Consider the following 22,706-nt stretch of genomic DNA (forward strand, 5'->3'; position numbering starts at 1 on the left):
TTTACTTCAATAGATTTCTTGTGAAAAATTTATGGAAATCGTGTTCTCCGCAAAGAATTGTTGGTCATTCAGTTTTGTTAATAAAAAAATTAAATGAAAATGTTTTGGATTTTTTTTCCATGAAAACTCCCTATTTAAATGCTTAATTTCCGATAAAAAAAAAATCATGAACATTGTAAAAGAAACCAAATAACACTTCATAAGCATATCAAATTAGTTGGTCTCATAAAATTTTTTTTTCTTTTTATGTATTATAAAATGGTGAAAACATTATTGTCAATAGAAAGTTATCAAATATATTGTAAATAAATCAATATATGGCGAAACTAGCTATACAATACAATACTATAGGATTAGGAATTTCTACAAATTAATTGGCTAGGATTAAAATAGATTTATTTTATCAAATAATATATAATTAAAAAAATAATGTATTTGTAGTTTTAGCATATAATTAAGCATATGTTCTTTTTATTATTATTATTATTATTATTATTATTATTAAGCATATGAATATCATATTTGAACATGACAGTTTTTGTGGCTTCTCATGATTGATTATTTTGTATTTTTATAAATTTTAGTTGATATAAATATAAAAAAAATTCTTTGGTTTTTTTTTTTTTAATATTCAACATCTAAAAGGTGAGATTTTGACATTTTGGTTGAGATTATATATATATATATAAATAAACTATAGCAAAATAAATTAAAGTCAATAATAAATGATTTTTAAAAATTTGTTAAGGTTTAAAAAGGTAAAGGGTATTGATAATGAGAGAAAATATATGCATGTAAGAAACAACTAAATTAGAGGAAATAAATAAATAATAAAAAATAGGGTAAAGTCAATAGATTATGAAAATGCATATGAATGAATATGATCGGTTTGTTAAGACCCATAATCAAATCAAGGAGTTAAAGAATTAGAATGATTTGAATTATTTTTTTTAAAAGTGTTTAATGTTTAAGAAAAAATAATTTTTATTAGGTGTAAAAGCATGTTTTAAGACTTTTTTTTTCCTCACTTATTTGTTTTTATGATGAAGTTTGAGAAAGTTAAAATCATCTTTGAGATAAATTTTTGAAATAGAAGAAAAATGAGTTTGGTGAACATGACTCAACAGCATAAAAATTCTATTTTTTTTTTTTTTTTTTAATTTTAGAGTTGAAGATTAGAGTCCTCCACTCCACATATTATAATTATTTAAATGATTTTATAAAATTATTTTTTGTGATGAGTCATTTTAATGTTTTCATCTTAAAAAGTAATCAAATGTGATTTTGATTTATTGGCATTTAGTTTTAAAATTTGTTTTATAATCTTCACATCACTCCCAAAACAAATCTAAGAAATTAGTATTTTTTTCACGTTCTTCTTGGTCAATCACTTGACCGAAAAATCAATCTTCATTGACTAGAAATTATTAAGGCAAATGATAACTATTTACATTTTATGTTAAATTTTGATTTTTAAGAATTAAACTTACAGAACTACTTTTATTCATTGATTTCTTTGTTTGCTTTATTTACTTTTTAGTATTGTTTTAAGAAATCAAGTCAAATTTTAAAAATTAAAACAGAAATATATATTTTTTAAAATAATTTTGTTAACAATTCAAATATTTTGTTGTTGTTGGAAAAAACTAAAACTATGATAGAGAAATTTGAAGAAAACGAGTATAACTTTTAAAAAATTAAATGGTTATCGAACGAGGTCTAAATAACTGTGGGCTTTACCTATATACACCATTACCAAACAATCACTATTTTAAAACATACGTAATTTCGAACATTCTAAAATTTCTCCCAAACGTATTCATTAGAAAATATTCCTAATTTTTCACCAAATATAAACTTGCCAATAGTTGGGAGAAAGTGAATCTATTGAAAATAGATTTAAAAAAATGGTCTATTAATTTTAATATAATTATGTAGATAAAACATCAATTACCATTTTTAAAATCGATTATGGATAATCTAGACCCTACCATTATCTAACGAAAAGGGTAAAATAAAAAAATAAAAAAGCAAAGAAAGAGAAGATAAGGATGTGTTGGAAGTTGAAGATAAGATTAGAGAGCATAAAATTCACAAAAGAGAAGAGTATTTGAACAAAGCTAATATTGTTTTTTTCTAATTCAGTTACAAATGGTGGGCCCACTATGGTAAAAACAAATTAATTGTCCCTTTCATTGGGTATTGTTTGTCTTGTTACAACACTAGGGTCGTGATTAAACCATGGGGATATAAATGTTACAAGTTTTACTTTATGAATTCTTTATTTTAATGTTTAAACACACACACACACACACACCTATATATATATTGGTCTAAGTTATTTTCTTAATCTTTGGATTTTCGAACTCTATGATTTTAAGGTCCGATGGATGGATGACCTAAAATTGAAGTGAAAATACGATTGTATGTCTTATTTTTCAAAATTAGGGGTTTTTGACATTTTGCTTACATCATATTCGTGTGAAATTATTAAAATGGAATCTTGCGCATGTGGATTGGTCTTTTGATCTCGTTCTTTGCTTTCCTCTTGTTGGAGGAGAAATCTCAGATCAACCACGGACCGCCACGTCATTTTTTTTTTTTTTTTTTATAAATAAGTGTATTTGATATTGTTGAATGATATTCACTCAACACCATGTGGAGGTGAAAAGATTCAAAACTTTGGCTTCTTGACCAATAGTAGGTGTCCTAACTAGGTGAGCTATTCACATGTTTAACAGATGTTCGTGGGATGAGGTGGAGGCAATAATAAGCTTCTCTAGTCTTGTCTCCATTCTCTAATTTATTCTTCATTCCACGAAAGTTTTCGTTTACTTCAATAGATTTCTTGTGAAAAATTTATAGAAATCGTGTTCTCCGCAAAGAATTGTTGACCATTCAATTTTGTTAATAAAAAAATTCAATGAAAATGTTTTGGATTTTTTTCCCATGAAAACTCTCTATTTAAGTGCTTAATTTTCGATAAAAAAAATCATGAACATTGTAAAAGAAACCAAATAACACTTCATAAGCATATCAAATTAGTTGGTCTCATAACATTTTTTTTTCTTTTTATGTATTATAAAATGGTGACAACATTATTGTCAATAGAAAGTTATCAAATATATTGTAAATAAATCAATATATGGCGAAACTAGCTATAGAATACAATACTATAGGATTAGGAATTTCTACAAATTAATTGGCTAGGGTTAAAATAGATTTATTTGATCAAATAATATATAATTAAAAAAATAATGTATTTGTAGTTTTAGCATATAATTAAGCATATGTTCTTTTTATTATTATTATTATTATTATTATTATTAAACATATGAATATCATATTTGAACATGACAAAGTTTTTGTGGCTTCTCATAATTTATTATTTTGTATTTTTATAAATTTTAGTTGATATAAATATAAAAAAAATCTTTGGTTTTTTTTTTTTTTTAATATTCAACATCTGAAAGGTGAGATTTTGATATTTTGGTTGAAATTATATATATATATATAAATAAATTATAGCAAAATAAATTAAATTATGTCAATTTTGTTGAGTTAGAAACTTTATAGGTCTCAAAGTTTATTATGCTGAGATAATATACCGATTCATTAGTGTCATTGTTAATATCCATTCATATATTATATTTATAAATCATCCTATATATGAAAAAAATGTTATTAGGAGAAACTCTTTACCTATACATTTTGCCTTTATATTTTTAGTAAATTTATGAAAATTAAAGATTTAAATAGGTATAATTTAAGGGATGTAAAATGAAAATTTCTGAAAAATGGATTAAAGACAACATGATCTCACATGTTTCTTGAATAGCTTGCCTCACACACATATGTATAGATTTAAAAATCTTCCACGTGGTCTGTCGTGCATGCAATTCCGAAAACCGGTGAGATTGTGCGAGTTGTATTGTAACATTTTGGATTTAATTATTCTTCCTTTGGCTTATTCTTCAAAATAATTTGAGGAATATTATTTTTAAATAATAATATGGGTAATTTGAAATTATCATATATATATATATAAGAGAAAAAGAAAATGTAATATTAGATTATAAAGAAATTTAAAAAAAAATAATAATTGTTTCACATAAAAAAAAAGGAAAGAAAAAAGCAACGTTCATCAACCAATTGTCTCAAATACCAATGCAAACTATCTCAAATATCAATGCAAACTGCTTATGTAACCGTAATTCTCATTTCACACCTAATATAGTATATAAATATATATTTTTGGAATAATAAATAATAATAAAGTTTTTTTTAGTCAAAATGACAACTAAGAATGATAAAGTAATATTTAATTTTGGGTTAATTGCTATATAACTACCCCTACTACTCTAGGATTTCCTTTTGACAACTCATTTTAACATTCACTAATCAAAATTCGAATGTTGACCGACAAAAATATAAATTTTTATTACGAAAATAAATTGTTTAAAGTTCATTTTTTTCATAACTTCTTTGTAGGGTATGAATTTTTATTCTATTTCTTTCTTTTTTTTTTTTCAAGTAAGGTTTGGTAGATTTAGTGATTTCTCTAAAGGTGTTTAATTATATAGGCTACACAACTTTTGCTTATAATTAAACATCAAATTTAGGTTTTGGTTAATAATTCGTTTGTTTTGGATTTTGGGCTTTGAAAATTGAATTTGTTTTCTCCAAATCTTTTTACATTAATTGGGCCTAAAGATCACGCTTAAGTCCAATTAATTAAGCCCAAAGGCCAAACTCAAGTCCAATTAAATTAGGCCCAAAGGTTAGGCCAAAACCCATGAAGCCCATTAGGGAGCTCTATAAATTGAGAAGCTCCCTCATTTGCAAAGGTCAGCATTTCTACATTTCGAGAGCCAGAGATAATTCATCAACACTCAATAAAGACCTACAGCTACACTCCAGCAAGCAGCATGTTCGTAACTCCAACTGGGTCAAATTACTATTTTACCCTTGGTTTACCTCTGACTCCTTAAGTACCAGTGCTCCTCTAATGAACAACATGTTTATGATCCAACCAATAAATAGAAATCCTTTTCGAGTCAATGAGAGGGTATGGCCCTTTGTTCAAGTTCTGGAGACACCACTTGAGGGAACACTCATCTACTTAATCTCAAAGAGGTAATAAGTGAATTACATCTTGTATTATTATGTTCCCAACTCCCCACTCGGTCTCATCCCAAAATGATAGGCATATTGGGTCAGCGAACTGGCCACCCTCACCCATGTAAATCAAATGAAAATCCCTCACAAAAAGGAGTTCATAATATACTCGGGATTAAGACTAAGTCGCCTAGGTCAACTTTCCCTAATTTCTTTATGATGATTTTCATCTATCTTATAAAATATACAGATTCATGGTTAACTTTCTAAAACAATTTTTTAAAAAAGAAATAAACTTTTCTGTTTTTGATTTTAAAATAGATAACAAAAATAAAGAAAGAAATAAGTGGAAGTAGCGTTTCATTTGATTTTCAAAATCTAAGAATTCAATAAATAAATAAATAACTAAAACCCTTTTTTCATACAAATTTGATTTTGGATCTTTCATTTTTTACAAACGTGTGCATGGAGATGAGTATAGTCTTGTGGCTGCACTCAAATATTACTCATATATCTATATTGAATTATTTATTTTCTATGGTGAAGTAAGACTAATAAAAAGGATGTGGTTTAGGATGTATACATTTTTGTATAGTTCATCGGTTTGTGATGTGACAAACTTTTTTTTCCCAAAATATATTTTTGATTTTTTTTGTTATGTGATTTTGAAATGTTGAAATAGGATAAATGCAATCCATTGAACCTAAATATGACTTTCCATGAAATAAAACATAATGAGCAATACTTGGTGATTAATATTTGGATGTATCCTATTTCTATGCATCTCACTTTCATCGCACACAATAAGAATTAAAATATTTAAATAAAGATATAAAAAGAATTTATCACGTAACAAATTATGATAAGATAATTTGGTGAAAGCACAAAGATAGATATAGACCCAGAAATATCTGAATAATTTTCATACTGATACAACTTTTCTAATCATATGGTAAACTGTGATTGGACTATTGGGTGGCTACAGAAAGATAGGTGGAGTGCAGGATGCAGTGGGGTATTTTTCATCTTTAATTACCACTAGTTACTAAAGGACAAAAATGCCCCTAGTAATTCATTTACCAAGAGAATAAAAAAAAACTTAGAAAAAGAAAAATAAAAATAAAAAGTTTAACCCCAAGGCTTATAAATAAACTCCATTGTTGCACCTTAAAATCAGAGTCCAGAAAGAACAAGAAGAACAAGAAAGACAGAGAGAGCCTCGATGACGAGGAAGAAAGTGAAGTTGGTTTGGATTGCAAGCGATAATGCAAGAAAATCCAGTTTCAAGAAACGAAGGCTCAGATTGTTAAAGAAAGTAAATGAACTCACCACTCTCTGCGGCGTTTTCTCCTTTGCCGTCGTCAATGGCCCCGACGAGGACCATCCCGTCATGTTGTTTTACTTTATTTGAAAGAGAGAATAATTTAATAATTATTAAGAAAAAATTAATGATTATCTGTATATTATCCTTCTATGTTTATTAATATTGATAAATAGTTGATCATATGTAATACTTTCATGGACAATAATGATATGATATTTTAATAATTGACCTTCTAAACAAGTCAAAAATGACGTAAGTTACATATCTAGTTCGTCGGTTTCAAAAGATACGATAAGAACATTGAGTTCATGATATTCAGATGTCACATGCAGAACACGACATCATAGAATATGTTTAATTAGATCTCCAGAAGTGACATCGATAAAAATAGTAACCTGAAAAGCTAACAACTCAAAGCATTCACACTCTTAAAAGTTAAAACAAATATTCTTAATCATGAATATTTATGGAAAGTAAAAATTTAGTCTCTTGATGTTTAGTATGTAACAATTTATGGTGGGTTTGGGGCGAAGACTATCCTAAGATTATAATAACTACTAAAGTAAATACTATTTTGTATTCCCCAATTAGTTACAGTCAATATTATTTCTAAACCCTCATTTTCTATAGTATTTACTATTTATTATGGCTTTTACTATTTCACATTCATAGCTTTTTATTCATTGCTACAGTGTTTACTATTTCTTTCACAAATTAAAATAGTTTACACTTCAAACACATACTATTATAAATCAAGCTAATATAATCGATACCCCAAACACAAACTATTATAACTTAACTATAATAACCTAGGACTATAATAATCAACTCTTTGCCCCAAACGCCCCTTAGTCTATACACTTTTAAATACATAACGATTGTTCAAGATACAGATGACATCATTACAAATTTCAAAATACAAGTACTAAATTATTATAAAACAAAAAATATAGAGACAAAATCATGAGGTGTTTTCAAATAAAGGAAAATGAACCAACTTATTTACAAATATAACAACTCGTTACTATCTATCAGTGATAGATCACGAGATTGATGTCCATCGTGATCTGTCGTCCATTGATAGATGTCTATCGCGATCTATCACTGATAGACAGTAATATTTTGTTATACTAAAAATATTTTCAAGAGTTTTACCATTTAAAACAATTACCCTTAAATACATTACCCACTAAAATTTAGCAATTAAATTATTACTTTCATAATATTCACTATCGTTTAATTGAGATAAAATACCTGCCTCGAAATTCACGAAAGGAAAGAAATCATATTACAAATCTCGGTACATTTCATCACTAAAGAAGAGAAGATATTTTAACCTTTGGTACTCATAGCCTTAAAATTATAAAAGATTAATGGCAATAAGAACAAAAGAAAAAGAGAAAAAGAAAATGTAATAATAGATAATAAAAAAATTTAAAAATAATGATAATTTTTTCACATAAAAACAAAGAAAAGAAAAAAGCAATAGTTCAACCAATTGTCTCAAATATCAATGCAAACTTAACCGTAATTCCCATTTCACACCTAATATAATATATAAATATATATTTTTGGCATAATAAATAATAATAAAGTTCGTTTTTAGTCAAAATGACAACTCATAATGATATAGTAATATTTAATTTTGGGTTAATTGCTATATAACTACCCCTACTATTCCAGATTTACCTTTTGACAACTCATCTTCATTCACCAATCACAATTCCAATGTTGACTGACAAAAATATGAATTTTTATTTCGAAAATAAATTGTTTAAATTTCTTTTTTTTTTTTTTTTATAACTTTGTAGGGTTTGAATTTTGTATAGCTTTTGTGATATATTCTATTTCTTTTTCTTTTTCTTTTTTTTTTCAAGTAAGGTTTGGTAGATTTCATGATTTGTCTAAAGGAGTTTAATTATATAGGCTACACAAATTTTGCTTATAATTAAACATGAAATTTAGGTTTTGGTTAATAATTAGTTTGTTTTGGATTTTGGGCTTTGAAAATTGTGTTTGTTTTCTCCTAATCTTTTTACAGTACTTTTCATCCATCCTTAAGAAAAATTTGCATCCATAGCCAACTTTGTGTAGCTCACTTTATCGTCTGACTATAATTTGCCAAAATGAACATAGCTTCAACTGGCAAAGTGTTTGTATTATTATCCTCAAAGTGAGAGATTCGACTCCCCTACCCCACATATTGTCAAAAAAAAAAAAAAAATAGTTTGTCACACGATCAACTCTTCTCATATATACATATATACAAACTTGGGTGCATCCCGTGTTGTACTCATTTTTGTAAAACTCACTCAAGTATCAACGTGTGCATGGAGATGAGTATAGTCTTGTGGCTGCACTCAAATATTACTCATATATCTATATTGAATTATTTATTTTCTATGGTGAAGTAAGACTAATAAAAAGGATGTGGTTTAGGATGTATACATTTTTGTATAGTTCATCGGTTTGTGATGTGACAAACTTTTTTTTCCCAAAATATATTTTTGATTTTTTTTGTTATGTGATTTTGAAATGTTGAAATAGGATAAATGCAATCCATTGAACCTAAATATGACTTTCCATGAAATAAAACATAATGAGCAATACTTGGTGATTAATATTTGGATGTATCCTATTTCTATGCATCTCACTTTCATCGCACACAATAAGAATTAAAATATTTAAATAAAGATATAAAAAGAATTTATCACGTAACAAATTATGATAAGATAATTTGGTGGAAGCACAAAGATAGATATAGACCCAGAAATATCTGAATAATTTTCATACTGATACAACTTTTCTAATCATATGGTAAACTGTGATTGGACTATTGGGTGGCTACAGAAAGATAGGTGGAGTGCAGGATGCAGTGGGGTATTTTTCATCTTTAATTACCACTAGTTACTAAAGGACAAAAATGCCCCTAGTAATTCATTTACCAAGAGAATAAAAAAAAACTTAGAAAAAGAAAAATAAAAATAAAAAGTTTAACCCCAAGGCTTATAAATAAACTCCATTGTTGCACCTTAAAATCAGAGTCCAGAAAGAACAAGAAGAACAAGAAAGACAGAGAGAGCCTCGATGACGAGGAAGAAAGTGAAGTTGGTTTGGATTGCAAGCGATAATGCAAGAAAATCCAGTTTCAAGAAACGAAGGCTCAGATTGTTAAAGAAAGTAAATGAACTCACCACTCTCTGCGGCGTTTTCTCCTTTGCCGTCGTCAATGGCCCCGACGAGGACCATCCCGTCATGTTGTTTTACTTTATTTGAAAGAGAGAATAATTTAATAATTATTAAGAAAAAATTAATGATTATCTGTATATTATCCTTCTATGTTTATTAATATTGATAAATAGTTGATCATATGTAATACTTTCATTGACAATAATGATATGATATTTTAATAATTGACCTTCTAAACAAGTCAAAAATGACGTAAGTTACATATCTAGTGCGTCGGTTTCAAAAGATACGATAAGAACATTGATTTCATGATATTCAGATGTCACATGCAGAACACGACATCATAGAATATGTTTAATTAGATCTCCAGAAGTGACATCGATAAAAATAGTAACCTGAAAAGCTAACAACTCAAAGCATTCACACTCTTAAAAGTTAAAACAAATATTCTTAATCATGAATATTTATGGAAAGTAAAAATTTAGTCTCTTGATGTTTAGTATGTAACAATTATATGGTGGGTTTGGGGCGAAGACTATCCTAAGATTTTAATAACTACTAAAGTAAATACTATTTTGTATTCCCTAATTAATTACAGTCAACATTATTTCTAAACCCTCATTTGCTATAGTATTTACTATTTGTTATGGCTTTTACTATTTAACATTTATATCTTTTTATTCATTGCTACAGTGTTTACTATTTCCTTCTCAAATTAAAATAGTTTACACTTCAAACACATAATATTATAACCTAAACTAATATAATCTATACCCCAAACACAAACTATTATAACTTAACTATAATAACCTAGAACTATAATAATCAACTCTTTGCCCCAAATGCCCCTTAGTCTATGCTCTTTTAAATACATAACGATTGTTCAAGATACAGATGACATCATTACAAATTTCAAAATACAAGTACCAAATTATTATAAAACTAAAAATATAGAGACAAAATCATGAGGTGTTTTCAAATAAAGGAAAATGAACCAACTTATTTATAAGTATAGATTTAAAAATCTTCCACGTGGTCTGTCGTGCATGCAATTCCGAAAACCGGTGAGATTGTGAGAGTTGTATTGTAACATTTTGGATTTAATTATTCTTCTTTTGGCTTATTCTTCAAAAGAATTTGAGGAATATTATTTTTAAATAATAATATGGGTAATTTGAAATTATCATATATATATATATATATAAGAGAAAAAGAAAATGTAATAATAGATTATAAAAAAATTAAAAAAAAATAATAATTGTTTCACATAAAAACAAAGGAAAGAAAAAAGCAACGTTCATCAACCAATTGTCTAAAATACCAATGCAAACTATCTCAAATATCAATGCAAACTGCTTATGTAACCGTAATTCTCATTTCACACCTAATATAGTATATAAATATATATTTTTGGCATAATAAATAATAATAAAGTTTTTTTTAGTCAAAATGACAACTAAGAATGATAAAGTAATATTTAATTTTGGGTTAATTGCTATATAACTACCCCTACTATTCTAGGATTTCCTTTTGACAACTCATTTTAACATTCACTAATCAAAATTCGAATGTTGACCGACAAAAATATAAATTTTTATTACGAAAATAAATTGTTTAAAGTTCATTTTTTTTCATAACTTTGTAGGGTATGAATTTTTATTCTATTTCTTTCTTCTTTTTTTTTTCAAGTAAGGTTTGGTAGATTTAGTGATTTCTCTAAAGGTGTTTAATTATATAGGCTACACAACTTTTGCTTATAATTAAACATCAAATTTAGGTTTTGGTTAATAATTTGTTTGTTTTGGATTTTGGGCTTTGGAAATTGCATTTGTTTTCTCCAAATCTTTTTACAGTAATTGGGCCTAAAGATCACGCTTAAGTCCAATTAATTAAGCCCAAAGGCCAGACTCAAGTCCAATTAAATTAGGCCCAAAGGTTAGGCCCAAACCCATGAAGCCCATTAGGGAGCTCTATAAATTGAGAAGCTCCCTCATTTGCAAAGGTCAGCATTTCTACATTTCGAGAGCCAGAGATAATTCATCAACACCCAGTAAAGACCTACAACTACACTCCAGCAAGCAGCATGTTCGTAACTCCAACTGGGTCAAATTACTATTTTACCCTTGGGTTACCTCTGACTCCTTAAGTACCAGTGCTCCGCTAATGAACAACACTCATCTACTTAATCTCAAAGAGGTAATAAGTGAATTACATCTTGTATTATTATGTTCCCAACTCCCCACTCGGTCTCATCCCAAAATGATAGGCATATTGGGTTAGCGAACTGGCCACCCTCACCCATGTAAATCAAATGACAATCCCTCACAAAAAAGGAGTTCATAATATACTAAGGATTAAGATTAAGTCGCCTAGGTCAACTTTCCCTAATTTCTTTACGATGATTTTCATCTATCTTATAAAATATACAGATTCATGGTTAACTTTCTAAAACAATTTTTTAAAAAAGAAATAAACTTTTTTTTTTTGTTTTAAAGTAGATAACAAAAATAAAGAAATAAATAAGTGGAAGTAGCGTTTCATTTGATTTTCAACATCTAAGAATTCAATAAATAAATAAATAACTAAAACCCTTTTTTCATACCAATTTGATTTTGGATCTTTCATTTTTTACAATTAAGATTAGTAAACATTCTTCTACATATTAATTTCTTTTTTTTTTGTTATTTAACTTCAAAAAAAAAAAAAAAACTAAGTCGATTAGAAAAAGAAAAAAGATTAAGACCTACCAATTTAATTTATAATTTTTTTAAAAAATTAAATTTAATAAATACTTTTCTACCCATTGATTTTATTTTTTTGTTATTTAAATTTAAAAAATGGTTGTTTTCAAATATATAAAAATAAATTAAAATATTTACAAAATATAGAAAAATTTTAAAACTATCAATGATAGATGCTGATAGACTTCTATCTGTGTCTATCAGTGACATTGATAGATTCATCTATCAATGTCACTGATAGACACTGATAAATGTCAACCAGTATCTATCAGCAATTTTGTTCCATCTCGTAAATACTTTCAACAATTTTACAATTTGAAATAATTTTCTTTTAAAAAAAAGCTAAGCCAATTTTGTAAAAATTTGTTAAGGTTTAAAAGGGTAAAGGTTATTGAGAATGAGAGAAAATATATGCATGTAAGAAACAACTAAATTAGAGGAAATAAATAAATAATAAAAAATAGGGTAAAGTCAATAGATTATGAAAATGTATATGAATGAATATGATCGGTTTGTTAAGTACCATAATCAAATCAAGGAGTTAAAGAATTAGAATGATTTGAATTATTTTTTTTAAAAGTGTTTAATGTTTAAGAAAAAAATAATTTTTATTAGGTGTAAAAGCATGTTTTAAGACTTTTTTTTCCTCACTTATTTGTTTTTATGATGAAGTTTGAGAAAGTTAAAATCATCTTTGAGATAAATTTTTGAAATAGAAGAAAAATGAGTTTGGTAAACATGACTCAACAGCATAAAAATTCTATTTTTTTTTTTTTTAATTTTAGAGTTGAAGATTAGAGTCCTCCACTCCACATATTATAATTATTTAAATGATTTTATAAAATTATTTTTTGTGATGAGTCATTTTAATGTTTTCATCTTAAAAAGTAATCAAATGTGATTTTGAATTATTGGCATTTAGTTTTAAAATTGGTTTTATAATCTTCACATCACTCCAAAAAAAATCTAAGAAATTAGTATTTTTTTCACGTTCTTCTTGGTCAATCACTTGACCGAAAAATCAATCTTCATTGACTAGAAATTATTAAGGCAAATGATAACTATTTACATTTTATGTTAAATTTTGATTTTTAAGAATTAAACTTACAGAACTACTTTTATTCATTGATTTCTTTGTTTGCTTTATTTACTTTTTAGTATTGTTTTAAGAAATCAAGTCAAATTTTAAAAATTAAAACAGAAATATATATTTTTTAAAATAATTTTGTTAACAATTCAAATATTTTGTTGTTGTTGGAAAAAACAAAAACTATGATAAAGAAATTTGAAGAAAACGAGTCTAACTTTTAAAAAATTAAATAGTTATCGAACGAGGTCTAAATAACTGTGGGCCTTACCTATATACACCATTACCAAACAATCACTATTTTAAAACATACGTAATTTCGAACATTCTAAAATTTCTTCCAAACGTATTCATTAGAAAATATTCCTAATTTGTCACCAAATATAAACTTGCCGATAGTTGGGAGAAAGTGAATCTATTGAAAATAAATTTAAAAAAATGGTCTATTAATTTTAATATAATTATGTAGATAAAACATCAATTACCATTTTTAAAATCGATTATGGATAATCTAGACCCTACCATTGTCTAACGAAAAGGGTAAAATAAAAAAATAAAAAAGCAAAGAAAGAGAAGATAAGGATGTGTTGGAAGTTGAAGATAAGATTAGAGAGCATAAAATTCACAAAAGAGAAGAGTATTTGAACAAAGCTAATATTGTTTTTTTCTAATTCAGTTACAAATGGTGGGCCCACTATGGTAAAAACAAATTAATTGTCCCTTTCATTGGGTATTGTTTGTCTTGTTACAACACTAGGGTCGTGATTAAACCATGGGGATATAAATGTTACAAGTTTTACTTTATGAATTCTTTATTTTAATGTTTAAACACACACACACACACACCTATATATATATTGGTCTAAGTTATTTTCTTAATCTTTGGATTTTCGAACTCTATGATTTTAAGGTCCGATGGATGGATGACCTAAAATTGAAGTGAAAATACGATTGTATGTCTTATTTTTCAAAATTAGGGGTTTTTGACATTTTGCTTACATCATATTCGTGTGAAATGACAAAATTCCGAAATCGTCAAATTTGTGACCAATTAAGAGTTGGCATGTGTCTCAAATTAAAATTGAGGATAAATTCTGTGTTTTCGTCGTAGACGTTGATTGAGTAAAATTAATTTCGACCAATTTGACGTTATAATTTGGACGTTGGGCACCCAAATATGGGCTTAAGATGGGCCTAAAATGTAAAAATAGGCCTAAGCCCAGTTAATTGGGCCTAAAGACCAGGCTTAAGTCCAATTAAATTACTTCCAAAAGTCAGACCCATGGCCAATCAAGGCCAGGCCCAAGCCCATGAAGCCCATCAAGGAGCTCTATTAGAAGATCCCCTCATTCACAAAGGTCAGCATTTATAGCACAGAGAGAATTCATCAACACTTCACTATAGACCCACAGCTGCAGTCTTCTCATTATAGATATATTTCTATGTCAATGGATATAGACTAATACTAGCAAGATATATTTCTGTGTCCATGAATATAGTACCAATTCTAACAAGTAGTCCTTTACGTGTGTTTGTAACTCCAACTAGGTCAAATTACCGTTTTAACCTTCGGTGTGTCAATGAGAGGGTAGAGTCCTTTGTTCAAGTTCTAGAGACACCACTTGAGGGAACACTCATCTACTTACCCTCAAAGAGGGAAGGAGTGAATTCTATCTTGTACTATTATGTTCCCAACTCCCCACTCTGTTTTATTATCCCCAAAATAGTAGGCATATTGGGTCAGCGAATTGGCCACCTTCACCCACGCAAAACAGAGGAAAATTCCTCGTGAACAAGAGTTCATAATATACTCAGGATTAAGACTAAGTCGCCTAAGTCAACTTTCTCTAATTTCTTTACGATGATTTTCATCTATCTTATAAAATATACGGATTCATAGTCAACTTTCTGAAACATTTTTTTAAAAAAAGAAATAAACTTTTATTTTTTTATTTTAAAGTAGATAACAAAATTAAAGAAAGAAATAAGTGGAAGTAGCATTTCATTTGATTTTAAAAATCTAAGAATTTAATAAATAAATAAATAAAATTTTTTATACCAATTTGATTTTGGATCTTTCATTTTTTACAGTTAAGCTTAGTAAACATTCTTCTATATATTAATTTCTTTGTTTTGTTATTTAACTTCAAAAAGAAAAAAAAACTAAGCCAATTTTAAAAAAGAAATAAATGAAAGTAGTATTCTTAAGATTTGATTTTCAAAATCTAAAAAGTAAAAAAAAAAAAAAAAGAAAAGAAAAGAAAAGAAAAGAAAAAATATTAAGACCTACCAATTTAATTTATAATTTTCGATTTTTAAAATTAAATTTAATAAACACTTTTCTACCCATTGATTTCTTTTTTTTTTTAATTTAAAAAATGGTTATTTTCGAATATAGAAAAATAAATAAAAATGTTTACAAAATATAGCAAATTTTAGATCTATCAATGATAGACACTGATATATTTCTATTAGTATCTATCAGCGTCTACCATTGATAGTTCTAAAATTTTGTTCCATCGTGTAAATTTTTTCAACAATTTTACTATTTGAAATAATTTTCTTTTTAAAAAAAACTAAGCAAAATTTTGAAAAATAATAAATGGTTTTTTAAAAATTTGTTATGGTTGAAAAAGGTATAGGGTATTGAGAATGAGAGGAAATACATGCATGTAAGAAACAACTAAATTAGAGGAAATAAATAAATAATAAAAAGTAGGGCAAAGTCAATAGATTATGAAAATACATATGAATGAATATGATCAATTTGTTAAGACCCATAATCAAATCAAGGAGTTAAAGAATTAGAATGATTTGATTTTTTTTTTAAAGTGTTTATTATTTAAGAAAAAAATAATTTTCATTAGGTGTTAAAGCACGTTTTAAGACTTTTTTCCTCACTTATTTGTTTTTATGATGAAGTTTGAGAAAGCTAAAATAATGTTTGAGATAAATTTTTGTTGAGTTAGAAACTTTATATTTTATTTTTTGTTATAATGAATGGGTCTCAAAGTTTGTTATGCCTAGAAGATATATTGATTCATTAGTGTCGTGTTAATATCCATTCATATATTACATTTATAAATTTATCCTATATATGAAAAAAAATGTTATTAGGAGAAACTCTTTACCTATACATATTGCCTTTATATTTTTAGTAAATTTATGTGTTACACTTTACCTATGGGAGTCAACTTTTCACGTGTAGTTGTTCATTTAAAGAATAATGAAGGAGACGTTTCAAATCTTCACAAAACATATTTTTTTTATAAAAAGAATTTAGGTCGAATAAGTACCATTGGTGCAAACTCTCTGAGATGGAATGCCATAATAAAATTTGTTAAATTGTCTAACTTTTAAAAATCAATGATAATTATTAAAACAAACTATATCATATTTATTTATTGCATGCCAAACAAAAACCAATTTTTCTTTTTAAATTAGAAAAGAAAACACTAAATTAAACTCTAAACAAAAATTATATCAATTTAAATCCTAAACTTCCGTAGATATATCAATTTTACACCCTTCATTACGTTCTTTCTAGGCAAATATCGTGTGATACATATAATTTTATCAACTAAACTCCTAAACTTTCATAAACAAATCAATTTAGACTCTCATCTAAAACTTCTTTTGAAAAGTGTCCATACATCAAGTTTAATCATCTATTTTATTAATTCAACATCTCGAAAAGTCTACACACGTATAATAATGATGCATCGACAATTTTCAAATGTAATCTTAATAAAGAGTTAAATAATTGATTCACTTATAATAATTTAAAAGATAAATTTTTTAAAAAAAATTATATAATTCTTACAATATTTTTTAAATCAAATCTAAAAAGAGACGATTAATCGGTAAATTTATAAAATTCAAGATTTAAATAGGTATAATTTAAGGGATGTAAAATGAAAATTTCTCAAAAATGGATTATAGACAACATGATTTCACATTTTTCTTGAATAGCTAGCCTCACGCACATATGTATAGATTTAAAAATCTTCCACGTGGTCTGTCATGCATACATTTCCGGAAACCGGTGAGATGTGAGACTGTGAGAGTTGTAATATTTTGGATTTAATTATTCTTCTTTTGGCTTATTCTTCAAAAGAATTTGAGGATTATTCTTTTTAAATAATAATATGGATAATTTGAAATTATCATATATATAAATATATATTTACTAAATCTGTGGATTGATGATGTTTTACTTTATTTGAAAGAGAAAATAATGGTATGAAACAAAATTTAAAAATTATTAAGAAAAAAAATTAACGATTATCTATGTATTATCCTTACTATGTTTATTAATATTGAAATATATCATAAATAGTTGATCATATGTATTACTTCCATTGACAATAATGATATGATATTTTCATAATTGACCTTCTAATAAAGTCAAAAATGACATAAATTACATATCTAGTACGTTAGTTCTGAAAGATACGATAAGAATGTTGATTTCATGATATTCAGATGTCACATGCAGAACACGACATCATACTATAATAGAATATGTTTAATCAGATTTCCAGAAGTGACATCAATAAAAATAGAAACCTTAAAATCTAACAACTCAAAGCATTCACACTCTTAAAAGTTAAAATAAATATTCTTAAAAGCAATAAATATTCTTAAAAGTTAAAAAATAAATATATTTTTTTTAAACTTTGTATGGTTTGAATATTTATAGCTTTTGTGATATATTCTATTTTTTTTTCTTTTTTTTTTTACAAGTAAGAATTGGTAGATTTAATGATTTCTCTAAAGGAGTTTAATTATATAGGCTACACAAATTTTGCTTATAATTAAACATCAAATTTAGGTTTTGGTTATTAATTAGTTTGTTTTGGATTTTGGGCTTTGAAAATTGTGTTTGTTTTCTCCTAATCTTTTTACAGTAATTTTCATTTATCCTAAAGAAAAATTTACATTCATAGCCAACTTTGTGTAGCTCACTCTATCATCCAACTATAGTTTGCCAAAATGAACATAACTTCAACTGGCATAGTGTTTGTATTATTATCCTCAAAGTGAGAGATTCGACTCCCCTGCCCCACATATTGTCAAAAAAAAAAAAATCATAGTTTGTCACACGATCAACTCTTCTCATATATACATATATACAAACTTGGATGCATCCCGTGTTGTACTCATTTTTGTAAAACTCACTCGAGTATCAACGTGTGCATGGAGATAAGTATAGTGTTGTGGCTGCACTCAAATATTACTCATATAATTGAATTATTTATTTTCTATGGTGAAGTAAGAATAATAAAAAGGATGTGGTTTAGGATGTATACATTTTTGTATAGTTCATCGGTTTGTGATGTGACAAACTTTTTTTCCCAATATATATTTTTTATTTTTTTATTTTTTTGTTATGTGATTTTGGAATGATGAAATAGGATAAATGCAATCCATTGAACCTAAATATGACTTTCCATGAAATAAAATATAATGAGCAATACTTGGTGATTAATATTTGGATGTATCCTATTTCTATGCATCTTACTTTCATCACACATAATAAGAATTACAATATTTAAATAAAGATATAAAAAGAATTTATCACGTAACAAATTATGATAAGATAATTTGGTGGATGCACAAAGATAGATATAGACCCAGATATATCTGAGTAATTTTCATACTGATACAACTTTTCTAATCATATGGTAAACTGTGATTGGACTATTGTGTCAGAAAGATAGGTGGAATGCAGGATGCAGTGGGGTATTTTTCATCTTTAATTACCACTAGTTACTAAAGGACAAAAATGCCTCTAGTAATTTGTTTACCAAGAGAATAAAAAAACTTAGAAAAAGATAAATAAAAATAAAAAGTTTAACCCCAGGGCTTATAAATAAACTCCATTGTTGCACCTTAAAATCAGAGTCCAGAAAGAACAAGAAGAACAAGAAAGACAGAGAGAGCCTCGATGACGAGGAAGAAAGTGAAGTTGGTTTGGATTGCAAGCGATAATGCAAGAAAAGCCAGTTTCAAGAAACGAAGGCTCAGATTGTTAAAGAAAGTAAATGAACTCACCACTCTCTGTGGCGTTTTCTCCTTTGCCGTCGTCAATGGCCCCGACGAGGACCATCCCATCATTTGGCCATCTCTCTCTGTCGCTCAACACCTCTACCATCGCTTTCTCAGCCTTCCGGAAGTCGAACGCCAGAAGAAAATGACGAATCAAGAGACATATCTCAAGGAATGCACCACTAAAGCTCAAGATATGCTAAAGAAACTCATCAAGAAGAATCAAGAACTCGAACTCGATCTTCTGATGCATCAATTGCATCAAGGTCATCATATTTCCCAACTCACCAATGGGGAATTTCTCGCATTGTTCTGGATGGTCGGAGAGAGAATAAGAGACTGCCAAAAACGAATCGAGTATCATCAACAGGTTCATCGTCTTCCTCCTCCTCCTACTGAATTTGTTCCTTCTAACTCTCATCTGCTTGAAATAGGGAGCAATGAGATGGATCTTGTTGATAATGGAAGGAATTTGATGGATCAATGGTTTATTGATATGGTGATGAATTCGAATGATAAAATTGGGGGAAATAGTAGCAATATGGCAGGGGAGTTAGGGTTTGTTCAATCGGAAGTGAATATGGGCGATTTGATGAATAGAGAAAATTTGATGGTGGGAATCAGCGAATTAGGCGGAACGGAAACGATTATTGTTGAAGGAGATGGCGATGAGAACATTTTGTTATCGGAGTGGAATTTTGGGGTAAATGACAATTCTGGAATGTGTGAGATTGAGAAGCTTGTGAACGACATTAATGGCGTTGGTGTTGAGGCTACTGTTAGTCAAAAATGATTATGTATTAATATTAAAATATATTATTAATAATTACAATTAATATTAAAATATATTATTAATAATTACAATTATGTATTACGTTTGATTGATAACGAACGATATGGTATTTCAATAATTGAAAATCTAAACAAGTAAAAAATGACGTAACTTACGTATCTAGTACGTTGGTTTTGAATGACATGATAAGATCATTGATTTTGTGGTATTCAAATGACGCGTGCACAACGAGACATCATATTATTATAGAATATGTCAGGTTAGAGTCTTCACATGCGACATCAATAAAAATAGTAACCCTAAAAAACAACGACTTAAACCATCTAAACTTAAAAACATAAAGGTTGAAAAAACAGTTTTAGTCATTAACTTTTAACGATTTAGGTCGCGTTTAGTAACTATTTGATTTTCTAAAATTAAGCCTATAATTTTTTTTTTTTTTTTGCCTTTGTTTTTTACTTTTTACTAATATTTTTAAAAATCAAGCCAAGTTTTGAAAACTAAAAAAAATCATTTTTAATTTTTTTTAATTTGACTAATAATTCAACTCTTTACCTAAGAAATATGCAAACAATTGTAACAAAGAAATTACGAAGAATTAGGCTAAATTTTTAAAAATAAACAATAAAATGGTTACCAAATGAAGTATTAGTCTCTTTTGATTTTAATATATAACAAACACTTATTTTTATATTTTTAATTTTGCAACAATTTAGTCCATATACACTTTCAAATTTTTAACAATTGTACAGGGCAGAGACTACATTATGACAAATGTTAAAATACATATACTAAATTGTTACATAATAAAATTGATGACTAAGACCTCATTTGATAATCATTTAGTTTTTTTAAAAAAAATTAAGCCTATAGTTCTTCCACCTCTAACTTTTTAATTTGTTATCTACTTTTTACTTGTGTTTTCAAAAATCAAGCTGAATTTTGAAAATTAAAATAATAGTTTTAAAGGCTTGTTTTTCTTTTTAGAACTATGCTAAAAAAATCAATTTTTGTACTTGAGAAAGATGCAAATGATTGTAAGAAATTAAGATGAAATATGTTAATTGTCAAAAAACCAAAACCAAAAAACAAAACGATTACCAAATGAGACCTAATTTATTAAAAATAAAAAATATAGAGAGAGAGATGTTGAGGCTTAGTTTGGAGTTGTAGCTTCTAAAATAATTTCTCGTGATTGTAGTTCTAAAAAACAATTGTAAAATGAAGAAAATTAGTAGTATTTGTTCAATTTTAATTTTGAACATGAAAAAGTATGTTAAATTTTTTGGATAAATAATAGTAAATTGTCGTGATGGATAATAATGCCTAAATTAAATAGACCTATTTTCAAAATTTATATTTTATTAAATTATTTAGGAAGCATTTAGGACAAGGGTTATCATCAAAATATAATAACCACCTCTTGCTACAAGAAAACTAATTCAAAACCTCCAATTAACTACAATCATCACTATTTCAAAACCCCCATTTGCTACAGTATTTACTATTTACTACAACTTTTACTATTTTACATTCATCATTTTTTTTATTATTTGCTACAGTATTTACTATTTCCTTCTCAAACTAAAATAGTTTACATCTCAGACACATACTATTATAACCTAAACTAAAATAATCTATACCCAAAGACAAACTATCATAATCCAACTATAACAATCTATAACTATAATAACTAGTTTATTGTCCCAAACGCCTCTTAGATGTTATATCATATATGTTGAAAACTTAAATTTATATATTCTTTGCTCTAAATTTATTCAAAGAAAAAATATAAGATTATTTTTTAAATATAGGAGAAATATGTGCTATTATGTAAAGAAAAAAATGATAGCATTGCACTAACCAATTTAAAATTTTAGGATATAGATATTCACTGCATAAGGAATATACTAAATATACAAAATAAATCTTAATCTATAAATAATAATATTGAAATTTTGCTTAAAAGTTGGTCATAAACAAATTTTTAAAACGATGAGAACAAATCAGTCTTTTGAAGAGTGTCCATGCATAAACAAACCAATTTAGACTCTCAACTAAAACTTCTTTTGAAGAGTGTCCATGCATCAAGTTTAATCATCTATTTTATTAATTCAACATCTCGAAAAGCCTATACACCTATAAGAATAAAATGCATCGACAATTTAAAACGGAATTATATAATTTTTACAATATTTTTCAAACCAAATCTTAAAAAATATGATTAATCGATAAATTTATGAAAGTTCAAGATTTAAATAGGTATAATTTAAAATGAAAATTTCTCCAAAATAGATTAAAGACAACATGATCTCACATGTTTCATGAATAGCCCTGACACACATATGTATAGATTTAAAAATCTTCCACGTGGCCTATCATGCATGCAATTCCGGAAACTGG

General features: G+C 27.0%; 1 protein-coding gene across 1 annotated transcript; it reads left to right on the forward strand.

Moving 5' to 3' along the window:
* Positions 1-19,409: 19,409 nt before the first annotated feature.
* LOC150031612 (agamous-like MADS-box protein AGL80) lies at positions 19,410-20,303 on the forward strand. The gene has a single exon (XM_090308851.1). It carries the CDS (start codon positions 19,410-19,412, stop codon positions 20,301-20,303), a length of 894 nt encoding a protein of 297 aa, XP_090164977.1.
* The last annotated feature ends 2,403 nt before the right edge of the window (positions 20,304-22,706 follow it).

Source organism: Benincasa hispida, unplaced genomic scaffold, assembly GCF_027475165.1.
Source record: "Benincasa hispida cultivar pf3 unplaced genomic scaffold, pf3_genome.v1.1 HicScf109, whole genome shotgun sequence".
NCBI lineage: Eukaryota > Viridiplantae > Streptophyta > Magnoliopsida > Cucurbitales > Cucurbitaceae > Benincasa > Benincasa hispida.

What these genes read in the sequence shown, in the direction of transcription:
- LOC150031612 (XM_090308851.1), top strand. Translation starts at nt 19,410, where the DNA reads ATGACGAGGAAGAAAGTGAAGTTGGTTTGGATTGCAAGCGATAATGCA.